Consider the following 16,901-nt stretch of genomic DNA (forward strand, 5'->3'; position numbering starts at 1 on the left):
TCATCCCCTTTCTCATCAACAAATCATCTGACACACATTATATTATAGATATATGGGTGTCAAATAGAGGGGAGTTTGATGAATATCTGATTTAAATATTTGATTTAAATGTTTAATTGCTGTGTTTTGTGTTTCATTTTCATTTTGTGTTTGTTTCAATTTAGAATGAGAATGTAAGCAACCACCCCATAAATCCAATTCCTGGACAACATTAACAGGCACAATACCTGCTAATTGTACATACAATTGTACATACAGGGCTAAACTTTAATTGTATGTCTGGTTACAAACTGTTTTAAACTCTGCCAAACAGTAAATTTGATTTCCATTCATCCTACAGATTTCAACTTGTGTCTTGGATAGACAGATGTTTGATGCCCCATGCCTATATGCAATCAGGAAGTATTTCTTGAGTTTTAAGACGATATCACGTAAGTTTTTTCCCAAAGTAAAGTGTAAAGTGATGTACAAATTTAAATAGGATTCAGAAGTGTCCCGTTCCATTTTAAATACTTATACTTGATAAGAGCACAAGGACTGCAGCTCCACAACGAGGAAGGTAACTTTTCTATTTCTGAACGTGTACAGAAACAATCAATGACGGGAGACGTAGGTTTCTTGTCAGATTTCAATATGAAAACTTGCAGATTAGTAAGTTGTCCCTCCCTCTCAATCTCTCTGCTGCCATGCCGTTAAACTGTGCTAAAATTGTCTGTCTTTCAGTTAAACCAAACATGTTGAAAAGGTTTGTTTGGGACGGTGACATTAGCTGAGATTTTTTTGAATTATAATAAAGTTATTTGCAAAGGTGCAAAGGGAAAACTTGGACACGTGTGGAGTGTCTTGGGAATTCATGAACTATAAACTAGGGCTGAACGATTTTGGGAAAAAATCTAATTGCGATTTTTCTGACTGATATTGCGATTGCGATTTGATTGCGATTTTTTAATTTAAAAAAAAAATCTTTAAATTTTTTTAAAGTCAAGCTTCAGTTTAGTATTCACTGTGTACGTTTAAAAAGTAATTGGAAGTAATGGAACATTACCAAATGGCATACCATTTATTTACTGTTCTAGATCCTAATAAATAAGGATGAGAACTAAAAGATATGAATTGCTTCATTGCTTCCAACATGTATCTTCCAAGTACTTTTTTTCCCATGTATATATTTAAACATTTAGCTGGAATAGAAATAGCTTATTTTTGTAAACAACCCAACATTGAACTTGTTAAGTCATTAACTTATGGCTCAAGAAGAGAAGCTTTTTCTGAAATGAAGTTCAATAAATAAAAATAAAATTAAACAAATAATTACCTTTTTGTGTAAACAATTCACAGCAGTGAAATAAGTAGGTATTTCACTTATGGCTAAAGAAGCATATTTACTGATATCCAGTATTTAGCTTATGTAGATTAACATTCAACTAAAATGTAACACTTTTTTGTCTCACAAGGCAAAGTCCTCTCCTACTGTACATTGTATTACTACTACTCCTTGGAAGTGAAAAACTCAGAATACATAACGCAGTGGTGGAAAGTAACTAAGTACATTTACTTAAGTACTGTATTTGTACTTTACTTGAGTATTTCTAATTTCCAATACTTTAACTTCTACTCCACTACATCTCAGAGGCAAATATTGTACTTTTACTCCACTACAATTATTTGAAAACTTTAGTGACTACTTACTTTTCAGATATAAATTATAATATTGTAAAACCTACATTAACCACTTTGGCCCTATTTTATACCTAGGTTATTTGAAAATAGCAGATCTACAAGCTCACAACGCGCCGTGATGCAACGCGTTGTGAGCTTGTAGATCTGCTATTTTCAAACATTAGTACTTTTACTTTTGGTACTTTAAGTACATTTTGATACCAATACTTTTGTACTTTTATTCAAGTACATTTTGACTTTTTACTTGTAACAGAGTACTTCTACATTGCAGTATTGATATTTTTACTTAAGTACAACATTTGAGTACTTTTTCCACCACTGTACATAACAGAAGTGACAAAGATACAGTTCATAGTCGCTTCTTTTGGGCTTGTTTTCATAGACAGGGTTGCTTATTTCTCTCACAAAACCTGGCAACACTGACCAGGAAGTGCTTTCCATCGTATTGTTTACATTGCATCCAACAGTAATAGTTTAATAATGATGGGAAAAATATAAGTTACACTTACAGAAACAAACATAGATAGGAGCAACACTACTACTACACTACTTGTGTCGCACCGAAAATAATGTTTTACCGCTACGCGCGGCATCAGGGATTTGCGCAACACGGCCGTTCGACAAACTTTAAATACTCGTAGCCGACGGAGACCTAACTCTATGAGAGGGACAGGGCGAGAGAGAGAGAGAGAGAGAGAGAGGGGGGGGGGCTCGCTGCCCTCTCGCTCCCTGTAGAGAGATGCAGGCAGCCACTCTGGAGAGAAGGAGACAAGTCCCGCGGGTGCTCTGGGATTAATATGAATATTAAAATGATTTATTATGATAAAATAAAAAAATCGCGGCCTTTGCGATTAGCTAATCGCGTGGTTTCAAATCGCGATTTCGGTTTGAAAACGATTAATCGTTCAGCCTTACTATAAACCCTGTTTTGCTTCCTATTTGAATAAATAAATTATACAGTCCTTTTGAAGAAGTATAAATGTGTATGTTATCTAACACCATTTATTTTTGCCTTTAAGTCCTTTAAATCTTTGCCTGTCTGTGATTTGATTTTGAATAATGTCACAAGGTACAATCAGCTTGACCTTTGACCCTATCCAAATCATGATAAGATGTAGGCTTGATAGAGTCATTTGATCTCTTATCTTATCTTAATTATCATAATGTGTCTAGGGTCCTTAACCTGGTTAAAAATGTCCTATTAATTATGGTCTCATGGGCCTGTAATACTGTCATGTTAAAAGTACTCTGTACTACCAGTCCCTCTGTCTGCCAGCCAAGGTCAAATCCAAGCTACAGGCTTTCTCTGCGGCAATCTTTTGTTTTAAGAACACTGTATCTAGAATTCTCTTCTACAGCTGTCTCCCTTAGTGTCACCAAATCTTCCCTGACCAGTGACAGGTCAGAGCAGTCAGATGTCAAACCTGTTGACCCAGACATGGGGACGCTGTTGTCCAGAGATAAACTGTCACACCATCATCCTCCATCATAATCTACCATCATCTACCATCATCAGACGACGACGTAACCATCGCTCTCATCCAATCCGAGAAGTCCACCTTCACACGGAACCTCATCGATGTCACATCCTATGATGTCATATGTTTATGTTACTGGACAATGTTAAAAGCTCGTGCTTGCTCTGTTACACTACGGAGAGATGGGCGGCCGATGTTGCGGACCTGTGATATACTGTAACCTTCTAATGTCTCTCTGATCTGAATACAATCATGTTTCCTTATACCCTTGGTTGCCTGTCTGAGTCTGGTTTTTCCTTATTGTCTCCGTGCTACAAGTATCTATACTTTGTGTGGGTCATGAGGTGAAATTCAACTCCAACACCATCAGTTGCAGTGAAGTTGCCTGTCATTCTCTGGAGTCAGGGCCGGCTCTCTGGAGTCAGGGCCAGGGCCCCCCGCGCGCCCGCGCGAAGCGCGCGGGCGCCGAAATCGTGCACTCGCGCGAAAAATTGGCGGATTTTGTTAGTTTCTTTTCTGTTTTTGGTTACTTTATTTCGGTTTTAGGGTTAGGGTTATGTTAAGGTTATGTGATTTAATTCTTAAAAAAAATAAAAAAATATATATATATATATATATATATATATTTTTTTTTTTTGGTGCCCCCATTGGCTGGTGCCCCAGGGCACTCGCCCCCTAAGGTCTATGGGTAATCCGGCCCTGTCTGGAGTCAGTTGTTTGTAGACTCATGACCCCTGATCACAGCTGGTATTCCAGCTGCACTGATGCAGAGAGGAAGGATCTGCAGCGGGTGACTAAAACGGCGCAGTGGATCATTGGTTCTCCGCTTCCACGCCTGAGTGACATTCACTCAAACCGTCTCCAAAACAGGGCCGTAAAGATCTTTAGGGACCCCTCACATCCTGGACACCACCTGTTTCAGACCCTCCCCTCGGGCAGGCTGAAGGTCTTTAAGGCCAAAACCAACAGGCTGTCAAACATTTTTTTCCCAAAGGCTGTGAAAGTGCTGCTGGACTCGCATGCGCGCGCAACCACGTGCACGCACACGCACACGCACACACACATGAACAATTTGTGTGAGTTTTTATTGTCTATTTTATATATTATATATTTTCTTATCTTAATTTATTTTCCTACTATATGCATTATGGATGTCCTTCTTATGAATTTTTGACAGGTGACTATGGACTGAACTGACTGACCTATTGAACAGACTAAGGGTTTTATTGCTCGAGCAGTGTTTTATATTTTATATTTATCCTTTTTTCTCTTTGTTGCTGATGCTGTTGTTATGGATGTACCAAACAACATTTCGCTGTATGTTGATCATGCAATGACAAATAAACATCTTATCTTATCTTATCTTATGTCACAGATCAGAGGTCACCAGCTCAGGAAAGACTCCAGATACCCTACCCTACAAACATATCCCAGTGGTGGACAGTAACGGAGTAAATGTACTTGAGTACTGTACTTGAGTACAGATTCTGAGGATCTGTACTTTACTTGAGTATTAGATTTTTTTGATACTTATTACTCTTACTTGAGTACATTTCCAAGACAAATATTTTACTTTTACTCTAGTACATTTCTAGGAAGGCTATAAAGTACTGAGTACTTTTAAGCCCACTCCACATCCACAACAATGTTTCGCCATGCATGTTGCAAGGAGTTGCAACATGCAACTACTTGCAACTATTGCAACCATTAACCACAATGGCAGTTGCAAGGAGTTGCAACATGCAACTACTTGCAACTCCTTGCAACCATTACCCCAATGGCAGTTGGGGGTGTGGTTGACCTTAAAACAGTTTTGTTGCAAGGAGTTGCGACTAGTTGCATTGGTGCGGTTTGGCCTTTAGGTTGGCTGTTTTTTTTCTTCCCTAAAATGCAATTGGCCTAACTTCTTCTCTCACACTAGCCGTGTTTCTGGCTTCCCCCTCCGCTCGCCTCTTTGTTACATCTTGTATGGGTGTATAGGAGTAAAAGTATTTAGTTCTGGTTCCTCAGTCATTTCTATGTTTTTATAGGTGTTTCTGAAGGCTTTGTATAACATCTACAAGCAAGCACATCAGTGCATGCAGTGCAGGAGGTGGTTTCAGAGAGTTACAGTACTTCTCTGAAACAAGAGTTACAAGGTCCTATACATTCATTGTGAAAGCAATTCATTGATATCAAAATTAAGAAATGTACTTTTACTTTTACTTGTACTTTAAGTATTTTTCAAAGCATGTACTTTGGAATACTTAAGTATATTTAAAAACAATTACTTTTTTACTATTACTTGAGTAACATTTTGACTGAGCTACTTTTACTTATAATGGAGTGAATTTGACCAAGGAGTATCTGTACTGGGACGTATCATCAGTACTTCGTCCACCTCGTTGGAGGTTGCTTTTCCCAAGCTGAAATCTCCACTTAAACTGCAAGGCTGCATGGCTGTGTTGTTGAACACATACACAGCTTAACGTCGGGAAAGTGACATGACTCACTCGCCCAGGTGGTGTCAATAATAGGCTACTACTAATCAACGTAATCGTAACAAAATTCAGAATCACAGCGCTGCCTGTTTCTGATTCCGCACGTTAAAGTATATTCATTCATTTGTTCGTCTATATTTATTAACTGCTACTGCAGTCTTACCCTGCGGTACATGAAAACTCCGGTTACAGTCATGGATCACTTTCTCCATTTACGGTCCGTACATCTATATAAACGTTCAGATTTCAAATATAAAGTGCTTACCTCATGGCCACGGATGTTACAATTATGCACGGGACTCAAAAGTACCCGTATATTTTGTATTGTTCAATAAAAAGCATTTTAATCCGATCAGTGGACATTTTCTCATAATGTATCAGAGTGCAATACACCTACCAACCGATAGGGTCACTCAGTTGAAAGCACATGAAGAAAATGGCCACCGATCAGATTAAAATGCTTTTTTATTGAACAATACGGATGTTACAGGTACTTCTGAGAGCCCGTACATACATGCAACATCCGTGGCCATGGGATAAGCCCTTTATATTTGAAATACGAACGTTTATGTAGATGTACGGGTCATAAATGGAGAAAGTGCAAAAACCAGGTTGAAGTTCATCCATGACGGTCGTGACAGTCGACCTTTGTGTATCCATGGCTATTACTCCCTCTAACATTTATTTCCCATGTTTTTATTTTATTGAAATAATGTCATGCTTATTTGTCCAGTGCATAGCCTACTGCAGGCCTTGTTGACTAGATTTAGAAGAGATTTTGAAGCTCTTGCTCCTGAAATGATCGATGGTTTTTAAGGGGAAAAGCCATCATTTAACATGCAAGTCAATGGGTGAGAAGCAGAGTTTGCCAGGCGCTGCCAGGCCTGGGTGTGACTAACTTCGCACCACCAGTCACAGAGTGGAGTGGGTGGGGCTTAGCGAAGGGTCCATTGCGTCCAGAGCCATTGTTTTGATCCCGCCCCCTTGGGAAAAAAACGTCCTCATAGAGGCACCAGACTCATATCCACGCAGGGGCGGACTGGCCATTTTGCGTACCGGGCAAATGCCCGGTGGACCGCTGGGCCAGTGGGCCGCTGGGCCACGCAAAAAAATACATATATTTTCGCTCCCGTTTTAGGATTATTACGGTCATTTCCCGGTCGCGCAGCCCAATTATTAGTTACGTTAATGTTTGGGCTGGGCTGCTTTCCAGCAGGGGCCTCAGTGCGGCTGCAGAGTCCATGTGCAGCCTAGGTGCTGGGCTGAAACAGTGAACCGCTCCCCCCCCCCCCTTGACAAAACGGGGGTGGTGGTGGTGGGCCGGTTCGGACCAAAATGCCAGAATTTTGGTCCCAGTCCGGCCCTGTATCCACGCAGGGACATAGTCTGGCTACGCGAGGCTAGGAAGCCGTTGCCCACACCCCTCCCAAACACCAAAGATTCAGTGCATCCTCCGCAGACAGACGCATGCAAATATTCGTGTTTTTTCAGTTCTCTGATCGAATTGTCACTCTGCACTGCACACCCCCTGGTCATATGGGACACACATGCCATGTTTGAGGCCGTTTGGTCGGGCAGCGCCTGAGTTATGCCCGGGACAAACAGACAGACAGACACAGATTTTGTGAATTAATAGATACAGTAGATGTACATACTGCATGTTCTTATTGTTCTATTGACTTATTTTTGTATGCCTCTGCCGGCGACAGCCGTGCCTAGTGGCGTTATGTTTTTGGTGGTGTTATGTTTATGAACATTTATTTAATTATTGAAGTCTTTTTTTGTAACCGTGGCTAATGTCTCTCTGTTTTTATTTCTTTAGATGGATTGAAGCCTTCCAGGAGGCTATGATTCTTGAACAATAATCCCCATCAGTTGCAGTGAAGTTGCCTGTCATTCTCTGGAGTCAGTTGTTTGTAGACTCATGACCCCTGATCACAGATCAGAGGTCACCAGCTCAGGAAAGACTCCAGATGGACCGTCTACCCTACAAACATATCCGTTGCTGTGTCTTTACATTACATTGATAACAGGATCATACTGTTTTCCCCCAGAGGAACAATGGATTGGTTGTGCTGTTTTCAGGCGCGCTGGAAGTCATTTAAGGGGGGCTGGCCTGGGCGGGGGACTGCGCACGCGATTTTTTCACCTTTTTCAACAAATATTTGATTCCCCAAAGTTAAATACATCATTGTTTTAATATATATGTGTGTGTATAGACTTTAAAAATTATATGTATTCTTTTTTTTGCCTCCCACCACCAGGGGGGCTGCAGCCCCCATAGCCCCCCCCTTCCCGCGCCACTGCCTGTTTGAGACACATTTCTTCTATCTGCAAGGCCTTGGTGGATAAGGCCACTAATGCTCTTGTGTTGCCAGTGGAGTTTCTGAACCAATGGGGGGATTTCTTGCCCACATTATGGTAGGCCTGACCTCTAGTAGTCGAATAGTCGACTAATTATTCGAGGGGTGTCTGAGTCGTCTGCCAATCTCTTAGTCGAATTATAAAATATATATATATATATATATATTTTTAAAATTATTATTCGACTGAGAGATTGGCCTAGTTTTTTATATTGAAGGTAGGGTAAGTGATTTACTTTGGTTAAAATAAGTGTTAAATAGCTCTATATTCTTATAGTACTTATTGCTATAGAGTGTTTGTTCAGTATTAGGAGTCTCCTTGTCTCTCCACCTCTTTATTAAACAGAAAATGCATTTTTGTTTCAGTTTCAGTTTCATTTCCAATTTTATCCAACCAGGACAGAGAACTCAATCAGGATACAGATTAAACAAGTGAAATTGCAAGTGATGACACTAAGAAATGAGCAGACAAAATTGGAACTGGAACACTATACAAATTAAGCTTAAAAATGTGTACTTTCTCCTGATTGGCTGAGATTTTGACACCTAGATTGGCATCGAATCAGACTGATTCGATGCCAATCTCAGTTGAATCATGCAAAAAAATATATATATATATATATATATATATATATATATTTTGGGGGGGGGGTGTCCTTAGTCAACTGCCAGTCGACTATTGGCAATTAGTCGCCAATCAGATTCGACTATACAAATCCTTAGTGGGGGACAGGCCTACATTATGGTGGATCTGCAGATTTGTGTGTTTCAGTGAGACTGTTCTGTATTTCAGATGCAAGTCAAAGGTCAAGTCCAGAAGCATGTGTGTGGAAGTGTCACAGCGTAAAGAAGATGTCGGGATCATTCAAAGCTGCAATCTGCACGTTTTATGTCCTCTCTAAATTGTAGGCCTATTCAAATAAGTTCTGGATTGCAGCTTTAAAGTCATTGGAAGCCCGAGAATATCTGAGACATAGAAATGTTTTAATCTGACAATGAATGAAGGAATCACATTTGTGCAAAACAATCATGTCATGGTAACTGCCCAAGCTAGATCATTCTATCAGTACATTCAAGTATTAGCATATTAATACTTCAATTGTTCATTTATTTTTCTTGTTTTTTTTCCCAAGATGACATTTTAAAACCAAATTTGCAACCTTTAACATTGAATTAATTATTTTTAACCTTTAAAAATATTCAAAATGATGTTTAGTCTGAATCGTCAAATGAAAGTACTTCTTTATGTTTTTTCATGTGTTTATCAAGGTTGTGTTTTTTTTACTGTGAAAAACAGGCTTCTGCAAAGACAGAGGAAGTAGAGTTTTAAATCTTTGGATGAGATTTTTTTTCATATATACAGTATCTTAAAAATGTAGGATCAATTGACGTGACTCAAAAATCATGGGTAAAACAATATACTGGAGAAAACTGGAAATGTCACAAATGTAGTTATTTAACTACAAGTATTTTTGTTTGCTTTAGCCACATAAGAAGTGGTCCATTGGTAATACTGTGTATATGCAATAGGAAGAGCAACATTCACCCTTTTTTGTCAAAGCCGAGAGATAATATTTATATGGAATTGTATATTACTTTTGAATATGGAGGAGTATGTGGTATATCCAGGACTAAAAGTAGTTATTAAACATGAGAATATTACTACCAGGTTATTTTGTTATAACACATTGGTCTAATAATGGGTAACTGGGTTAAAGAAATTGATGTCTCACTCAAAATCTACTGTGCTGTGCCAGCAAAGAGTTTGCCTAACAAAAGACTAACCAGTCCTCACATTTGCATTGAAAGGTGTGGTAAGTACCTGATGAAGCTTCAAAGATTGAAATACTTTGATAAGGAAGACAGATGGTGGTCACCAATGTAAATAGCATAAATCATGAGTTCCTCTCTTTTATTGATTTCTAGGCGAGCAAGACAGTTGCTGGAAGCCAAAAAGTAAGCCTGTAAGGAACGTAGATAAGATAAATAAGATAAAATAGAGTTGAGTTGCGGTATTTTTCCCTGAATATGAAAAACCAAAGGTCACCAGGCTTAAGCATTTGGCTAATGTAAATTGGCTAACTTTTTCTAAGTAGACTCAGGATGAGAAATGGTAAATGTAAGATCCTTTAAAAACTGTAAAATAGGTAAATAAGACTTTAGGTGGAAATATAATGATATCTTGGGTTAAATATGATCACTCATTGAGTTTGTTTAGAGTTACAGAGTATGGTAAAATGTTTAACTGGATGAAGAAATATGACTTCTAATACTAAATAATATAATTTGGTTTATCCTTCAAAAAGTATTTATAGGAATTAGGTGAATAAAAAATAAAAACTGGTGATAAATAGTCATGACATTTTAATTGGATATCATCATATCATGCATAAAGTCTATTTTTATTGTAATCATTTTAATTCTGTTTTATTGTATTATTCTGGGTTAACATAACATATTTTTATGCTCATTGGACATTTCTTGAAGTACGTGAATTGTGGAGTAATGATTGAATTATGAGTTTCTATTTTTAAAGTCATACCTTTGCAAAATAACTGATGTAAAGATCCTCCAGTTATCAGATACATTTCCAAAAGTGATAGGTGCATTGATTGAAATTGTTGATACGAATAAGGACATTTAGCTATCCACTATACAGTAAATATCATTAAAGTCCATTTCTACAGAGTTACCTTCTGCCTGTATTGCAGTTGTACCAATTTTGTTGCCATAGATTGCACTATCCCTTTATGGCCAAGGCAAAACATGGCTACCATCTGATCTCCATAATATGGAGATATTATACCATATTATGGTTTATTTGTCTCATACATTTTGGCTGATGAATATTGTTGCATTAGCCTGGACAGGGCAGAATTGCTAGCCAGGGGCTAGCAGGCATGTATGTTTTTTTTATGTGCAGTGATTGTACACTATAACCCTTTAAAAACCTCCACTCCATTCCGAGTTATAGAGTCAGCTGTAAAGTTTTGTTCTGAACTGTCAGGCAACAGTTTTTAATAAAATATTTTAAAAAAAAGTACAATAACTTTGCTTCCTGTGTTTTATCTCAATTCAATTTCAATTCAATTTTATTAAAGTGTCAAATCACAACAAGTTGTCTCAAGACACTTTACATGTAGAGAAGAGACCCGACATCCCACCCTGAGCAAGCAATTTTGCTTGCTCTTAACTGGAAGAAACGTCAGGCAGACCCTAGGCTCTAGGGTGGCGGCCTTCTGCCTCGACCGTGTCGGGGGAAAGAAGAGAGAGAGAAGGAGAGACAGACAGACAGACAGACAGAGGAGAGACAGAAAGAGATACAGTGCAAGTAGTAACAATAACAATAGTAGCAAATATAATAGTGTAAGATAGTATATGATAATATAATATAGTACAGCAATAGTGTGTATGCAGTATATAATGGTATAATAAAAGAATGTTAAGATAATATACAGTATAGTGTAGTGGTATAGTGTAATGTAGTAGAAATCCACGGTCGTGCTCCATGGAGAGGCCCGGTCCGCAGTCACAGTATTGAGCCGCAGCTGGGGGTCCATGGACCTGCGACGTGGGAAATAAAAGAAACTCCTGGGAGCAGGTCCCCGGTTGTAGAATTAGTGGCAGGCCTTACTAGAGCGTGAATCCGTACAGGGTTAATTACGATTGTACCAATGGGACACAAACCCACACAACCAAAGAGAGGACGAGAGGAGAGAGGAAAGGAGGGGGGGGGGGAGAGGATGACTATAGGGTGACTGAGTCTATACACTTCGGCTATAGGCTTTATCATAGAGAAAGGTTTTTAGTCTAGTCTTAAATTTACAGAGTGTGTCTGCTTCACGGACTGAGACTGGGAGAAGGTTCCACAGCTGAGGTGCCTGAAACTTAAATGCTCTGCCTCCTGTTCTAATTTTTTTGGGGTTTCTTGGAGCTGTAAGCATTACAGCATCTCCTCTTTGTATCGTCAAGGGGTGATCTATGTAGAGAATCCCTATAACACAACTGTAATTACTTCATTTTAAAGTAAAGTTTGATTGAGTACGGTGAAGCTGCGGATTTGGAGCCTGCACTGACCGATCTGCGCTTTGAGCTTGTAGATCTGCTATTTTCAAAAGATTTGTATACATTTGAAAACGTGTGAAATGGGACATTCTGCATAATGAGTACTTTATACTTTTGCTACTTTAAGTACATTTTGATACCAATACTTTTGTACTTTTACTCAACTAAATTTGTAATTCTGGACTTTTACTTGTAACAGAGTATTTCTACATTGCAGTATAGATACTTTTACTTAAGTAAATTGTAAATTGTTTTAGTACTTTTTCCACCACTGCCTAAGCCTATACCTATAGGTTCTGTGAGTGCAGTTCTCTCAGTGCAGTTGTGTCAGCGGTCTCCTCTATCTGCAGCCAACCACTATTGTACAGTGATTTCTGCCTGCAGGCAGAATGGGGGGTCTCGCTTTGACGAAAATATTGCTTTGTGGTTTTAGAGACGAATAGCTAATGTTATTTGTAAAAAGAAAAGAAAATTGTAATAATTTAAAAAATATATATATATATATACACACCACACAGTGATTTCAGTATAAAATAAATAGCAATTATTATGATTATTACTAATTAATTCAATGATTAATACATAAATAAAACAGAAATATACCACACACTGATTTCAGTATAAAATAACTAGCAATTATTATGGCCATTTTCTCAGAGTATTAATATATATCAGAGTGCAATACACCTTCCAACCAATAGGGTCGCGGAGCTGAAAGCATAGCAACAACACGGAGAAAATGGCCACCTATCAAATTAAAATGCTTTTTATTGAACAATACGGAAAACACGGGTACTTCTGAGGGCCCGTACATAATTGTAACATCCGTGGCCATGGGTTAAGCACTTTATATGTGAAATATGAACGTTTATGTAAGTGCAAACACCAGGTTTCGTCATGATGTTTCGGGGCTAGGTATTTACAGTACACGGTGGAACATTTTATTTCCATACCCGGACAGTGTTACTTGGAGGACATTCCGTCCTGATAACAGTTCCGTGTGAAGATGGCGGAGTATGTGAATATCGTCCGAAGGGCTTTGGGACAGATAGGAGGTCACGGTGGCCTGCGTGGCCTTATGGTCCAGTTCTTCAGGTCAGTTTGTTATTAAAAACAATAATATTATATATTAAAGTGACTGGCCGTGCCGGTGTAGAACGAAGTTTTGTGTGTCCCGACTTAATGAGCAAAACATTATGCCTTGTTGTTGTCATGTACTTCGGATTAGCTGTTTACTAGCAAAACAGTATGCTTTGCAGTGATGGGAGAAGTATTCACATGTTTTACTTAATTGAAAGTATATCAATACTGCAATGTAGAAATACTCTGTTACAAGCATAAGTCCGGAATTCAAAATGTAGTAAAAGAACCAAGTATAAAAATCTTTTGAAACTAGCAGATCTACAAGCTCACAATGCGTCGCATCGCAATGCATTGTGAGCTTGTAGATTGGCTATTTTCAAATGGCCGAATGTAAATAGGGCTGATGTGGGTAATGTTTGTTTTGTAATCAAAATCAAAATCTGCAAAGTAACTAGTAACTAAAGTTTTCAAATAATTTTAGTGGAGTAAAAAGTAGAAGTAAAATAATTTTGGAAATACTCCAGTAAAGTAAAAGTACCTCAAATGTGTACTTAAGTACAGTACTTGAGTAAATGTACTTAGTTACCTTAACCACTGCTAAGTGCAGTAAAGTTAGTTATGAGACATCATACCATGTTTTATTTAGATGGTTCTGGTAGAGCGTCATTCTTACTATCCTGACTTGTTTCACGAACTCCAAAGACCTTGTAGAAGCTCAGTGCTGACAATGTGTTGTTACCAATGTAACATAACATTATTATCACTACGTTAACAGGGCCAATGACATTAAGACCGGAGCATTGATCGGCGTGGATAAGTATGGAAACAAATACTTTGAGGACAGGAGGTATTACTTTGGTAAGTAGAGAAATTAGAATAACATACTTGAAGAGTGTGTGTGTGTGTGTGTGAGTGGGAAAAAAATAGAAACTATCAAGCACCTCAGTTTTCTTTTGTGTTTATATCCATTGGCATGAGTGCATTGATACCTCCTCTGTCTCTATACCTTGTTAAGTTTTGTATTATCTGTGTTTTCAGGACGGCACCGCTGGGTGATTTACACCACCGAGATGAATGGAAAGAACACAATGTGGGAAGTGGATGGCAGCATGGTGCCTGCTGAATGGTAGTTCAAGTTCAACTACTTTATAGTCATGTGCGCACACACACAATATAGCCAGCAGCTACATTTGATGGGTCCCAAGGTTGGATGCGCTGAAGCCTTATGTATTCACAAAGAGAATGAGAGCAATGCTTATTGCGTAGATAAATCACCATTAACCACTTGACTTGAAATTACTTATTTTCTATCAATTACACACCCCATGAAACCTTGAATTAATGGAGTACTGACCGATGAACCGGTCATCAAATTATTGGCCCAGGAATGTGACCAAAACTAAAACACCTCCATGAATTCAAGGCTTCATGGGGTGTGTAATTGATAGAAAATAAGTATTTTTTTTTTTTGGGTGAACTACTCCGTTAAACCCGTACGCACTTAGTTGACCTAGGGCTCTATACTATTCTTTGCCGAAAATAGCCAATGCGCAAGCTCATAACGTGGCATCTTGCAATATAGATCGACTACTTGTAGATCGCACCAGAATATGGACTCTGGGGTGCATGTGGTTAATAGTCCATGAAGTTCTTACTCACTGAACAGTAAAATTAGAAAATAAATCAATGTTGTCCAACATCCTCATCATCACGAGAATCCAGTACTGTCGCACAGCTACGCCTGTAGGCTATAGGCTGTAGCCTACTTCAGTAGTCTTTTGTAACTGCACCCCGATTCTGCCAAAATATGAAGAACTTATAACAATATCTAAGATTCCACATGCCAAAATGAATGAACGGTTAATCCTGCTGGTATTTCCAAATTCCTGACAGTGTAGGAAGGGAGTTGTTTGAAAACACTGCTTGTGCTGCTGGCTGCCAGCCTCGCCGCTAATATGCATCTACAGTATTTTCATTCATTCTTTTACCATTACATGCAATACATACTCTTTAGTGGAGATTTGAGAACTGAAAGAGCCGTTTCTCACTGCCTGAGATTCTAATTGGAGCCACTTGGGGGCATCAGAGAGTTCACATGTTTGCGCTAACCAATGTATAAGGCCCTGGCATTTGTCACCCAATAATATAATGTTGGAACACTGGGAGGGATAAACCCCCCTGTTTCTTGGACTTCTGTACATGACTCTTTGAGATACGATTGGTTTTATATCCCCCAGACAAAACAAAAGGCATTATTATTGAATCAAGTTTTTTAAAGAATGACAATGAAAGATTAATTGAAATGTTTTGAAACAAGTACATCAACCCGGGAAGTGACACCATTTTTGGGCGGTGTAGCCGCCCCTATAAGTGGGGTTAGTACACCCTTCGGTGTACTGTGATTGGCTCATAATTAGTACACCCCTAGAATTAGTACACCCCTAGCTGTACTGTGATTGGCTGACTCTATTCAGCACTGTGATTGGCTAGCGAGACACATGATGAAATTAATAACCTATAAATAGGACTATGCACAAAAAAAAGTGAGCTTCCATCACTGTGATGACCACTGTGATGACCACACCGCCCACTTCACACTGGGTGTGATTTTTTTTTATTGCATTCACACGTCCTATCATAGAGATTATCAGAAACTTCCAGAAATCGTTATCTTTCTCAAGTTAGTCGTAATTGAGGAGAAAGGTCACTCTGAAATAAAAGCTTAGGACAAACACAAGTATCTAAAGTGGTCCTCTTTGGCAATTTTAAAGGGAAGATACTGTAAGAGGAATTAATGCGCCTTTCTCCAATCAATGGAGTACCCAGACAAGCTACTGAGGGAGGGATAACGGTGGATCCAGCAAAAATATCAACAATTCATGAAGCGATGATTCAACATTCTCCACCTTAATTCCCTTTAATATCAGTATTATACTAGTAGCCAGCGGCTAAAATAACAAGCTTGCGCAACAACCCGGTCTTTTCCCACGTTTAAGATGAAAGGATGATTACTTATTACCTTTAGTGAGAATGGAAGATGTAGGGCAAGCATCTTAATATGTGTTAAAAATAAATTGCCCAATTGACAGAGCCTCAAGGTGGAGTGCATATACAGTATCTCATTCAATTTGATCGAATGCGCGTTCTGCCTTGTGCGTCAAGTCGAGATAACTACAGGCGTTGGTGTATACTTGGCATACATTTTATTGAATAACCTCTGGGTATTAAAAAAAGGAAATCTACCAGACATTAAATCATTTTGATCATGATGTAATGGAGATGAAATATGTCTGGCAAGCCTAGTTGCCAGCATTTTTGCTACCACTTGTGTGCAAAAGAGTGACTTTGAGAACGATTTCACTGTACAATGTAAGTCAATGAGGAGGCTATATAGGGCAACTAGATATCTGACATAGCATGGCAAGGCGCGCAACACAACCCAAACCTCTACCAAAGTGTTATTTCATACATTGCAGGTATTGTCTTATATCACAATAGTTTATTTTTTTATAATTGTCAGTACTACAGGTATGTACAGCATGTAAGGATAAATGAGGTAAATTCACAAAATTAATCTACGCAATTATCTTCATATTATGTTATGTTACAATAATAATTAAATAAATAAAGTGGATTGAAGAGGGTTTAAATCCGTCAAGCCCGGTCACTGATTCCATGATGTTTCCATCAGGCATCGCTGGCTGCATTGCATGACGGACGACCCACCCACCACGCATCCCCCTGAGCCCAAG

The 16,901-nt window shown here is 38.7% G+C and overlaps 2 protein-coding genes across 2 annotated transcripts in view; both read left to right on the forward strand.

Moving 5' to 3' along the window:
* The window catches only part of fgd6 (FYVE, RhoGEF and PH domain containing 6), a 39,726-nt gene extending 32,127 nt beyond the window's left edge, over positions 1–7,599 (forward strand). Inside the window, exon 21 of the mRNA XM_080420923.1 lies at positions 7,461–7,599. Within this exon, the coding sequence (XP_080277049.1) occupies positions 7,461–7,503 (43 nt within the window). The 3' untranslated portion in view covers positions 7,504–7,599. The remainder of the gene's footprint in view (positions 1–7,460) is intronic.
* A 5,430-nt stretch (positions 7,600–13,029) lies between these two features.
* ndufa12 (NADH:ubiquinone oxidoreductase subunit A12) overlaps positions 13,030–16,901 on the forward strand; it is a 4,100-nt gene continuing 228 nt past the window's right edge. The window contains exons 1-4 of the mRNA XM_080420977.1: positions 13,030–13,161; positions 13,925–14,007; positions 14,188–14,275; positions 16,841–16,901. The exon at positions 16,841–16,901 is cut by the window's right edge and continues 228 nt beyond it. Coding sequence (XP_080277103.1) covers positions 13,073–13,161; positions 13,925–14,007; positions 14,188–14,275; positions 16,841–16,901 — 321 coding nt within the window. The 5' untranslated portion in view covers positions 13,030–13,072. The remainder of the gene's footprint in view (positions 13,162–13,924; positions 14,008–14,187; positions 14,276–16,840) is intronic.

The sequence above is a fragment of the Gymnoscopelus braueri genome (genome assembly GCF_963280865.1).
Source record: "Gymnoscopelus braueri genome assembly, chromosome: 23".
NCBI classification, from domain to species: domain Eukaryota; kingdom Metazoa; phylum Chordata; class Actinopteri; order Myctophiformes; family Myctophidae; genus Gymnoscopelus; species Gymnoscopelus braueri.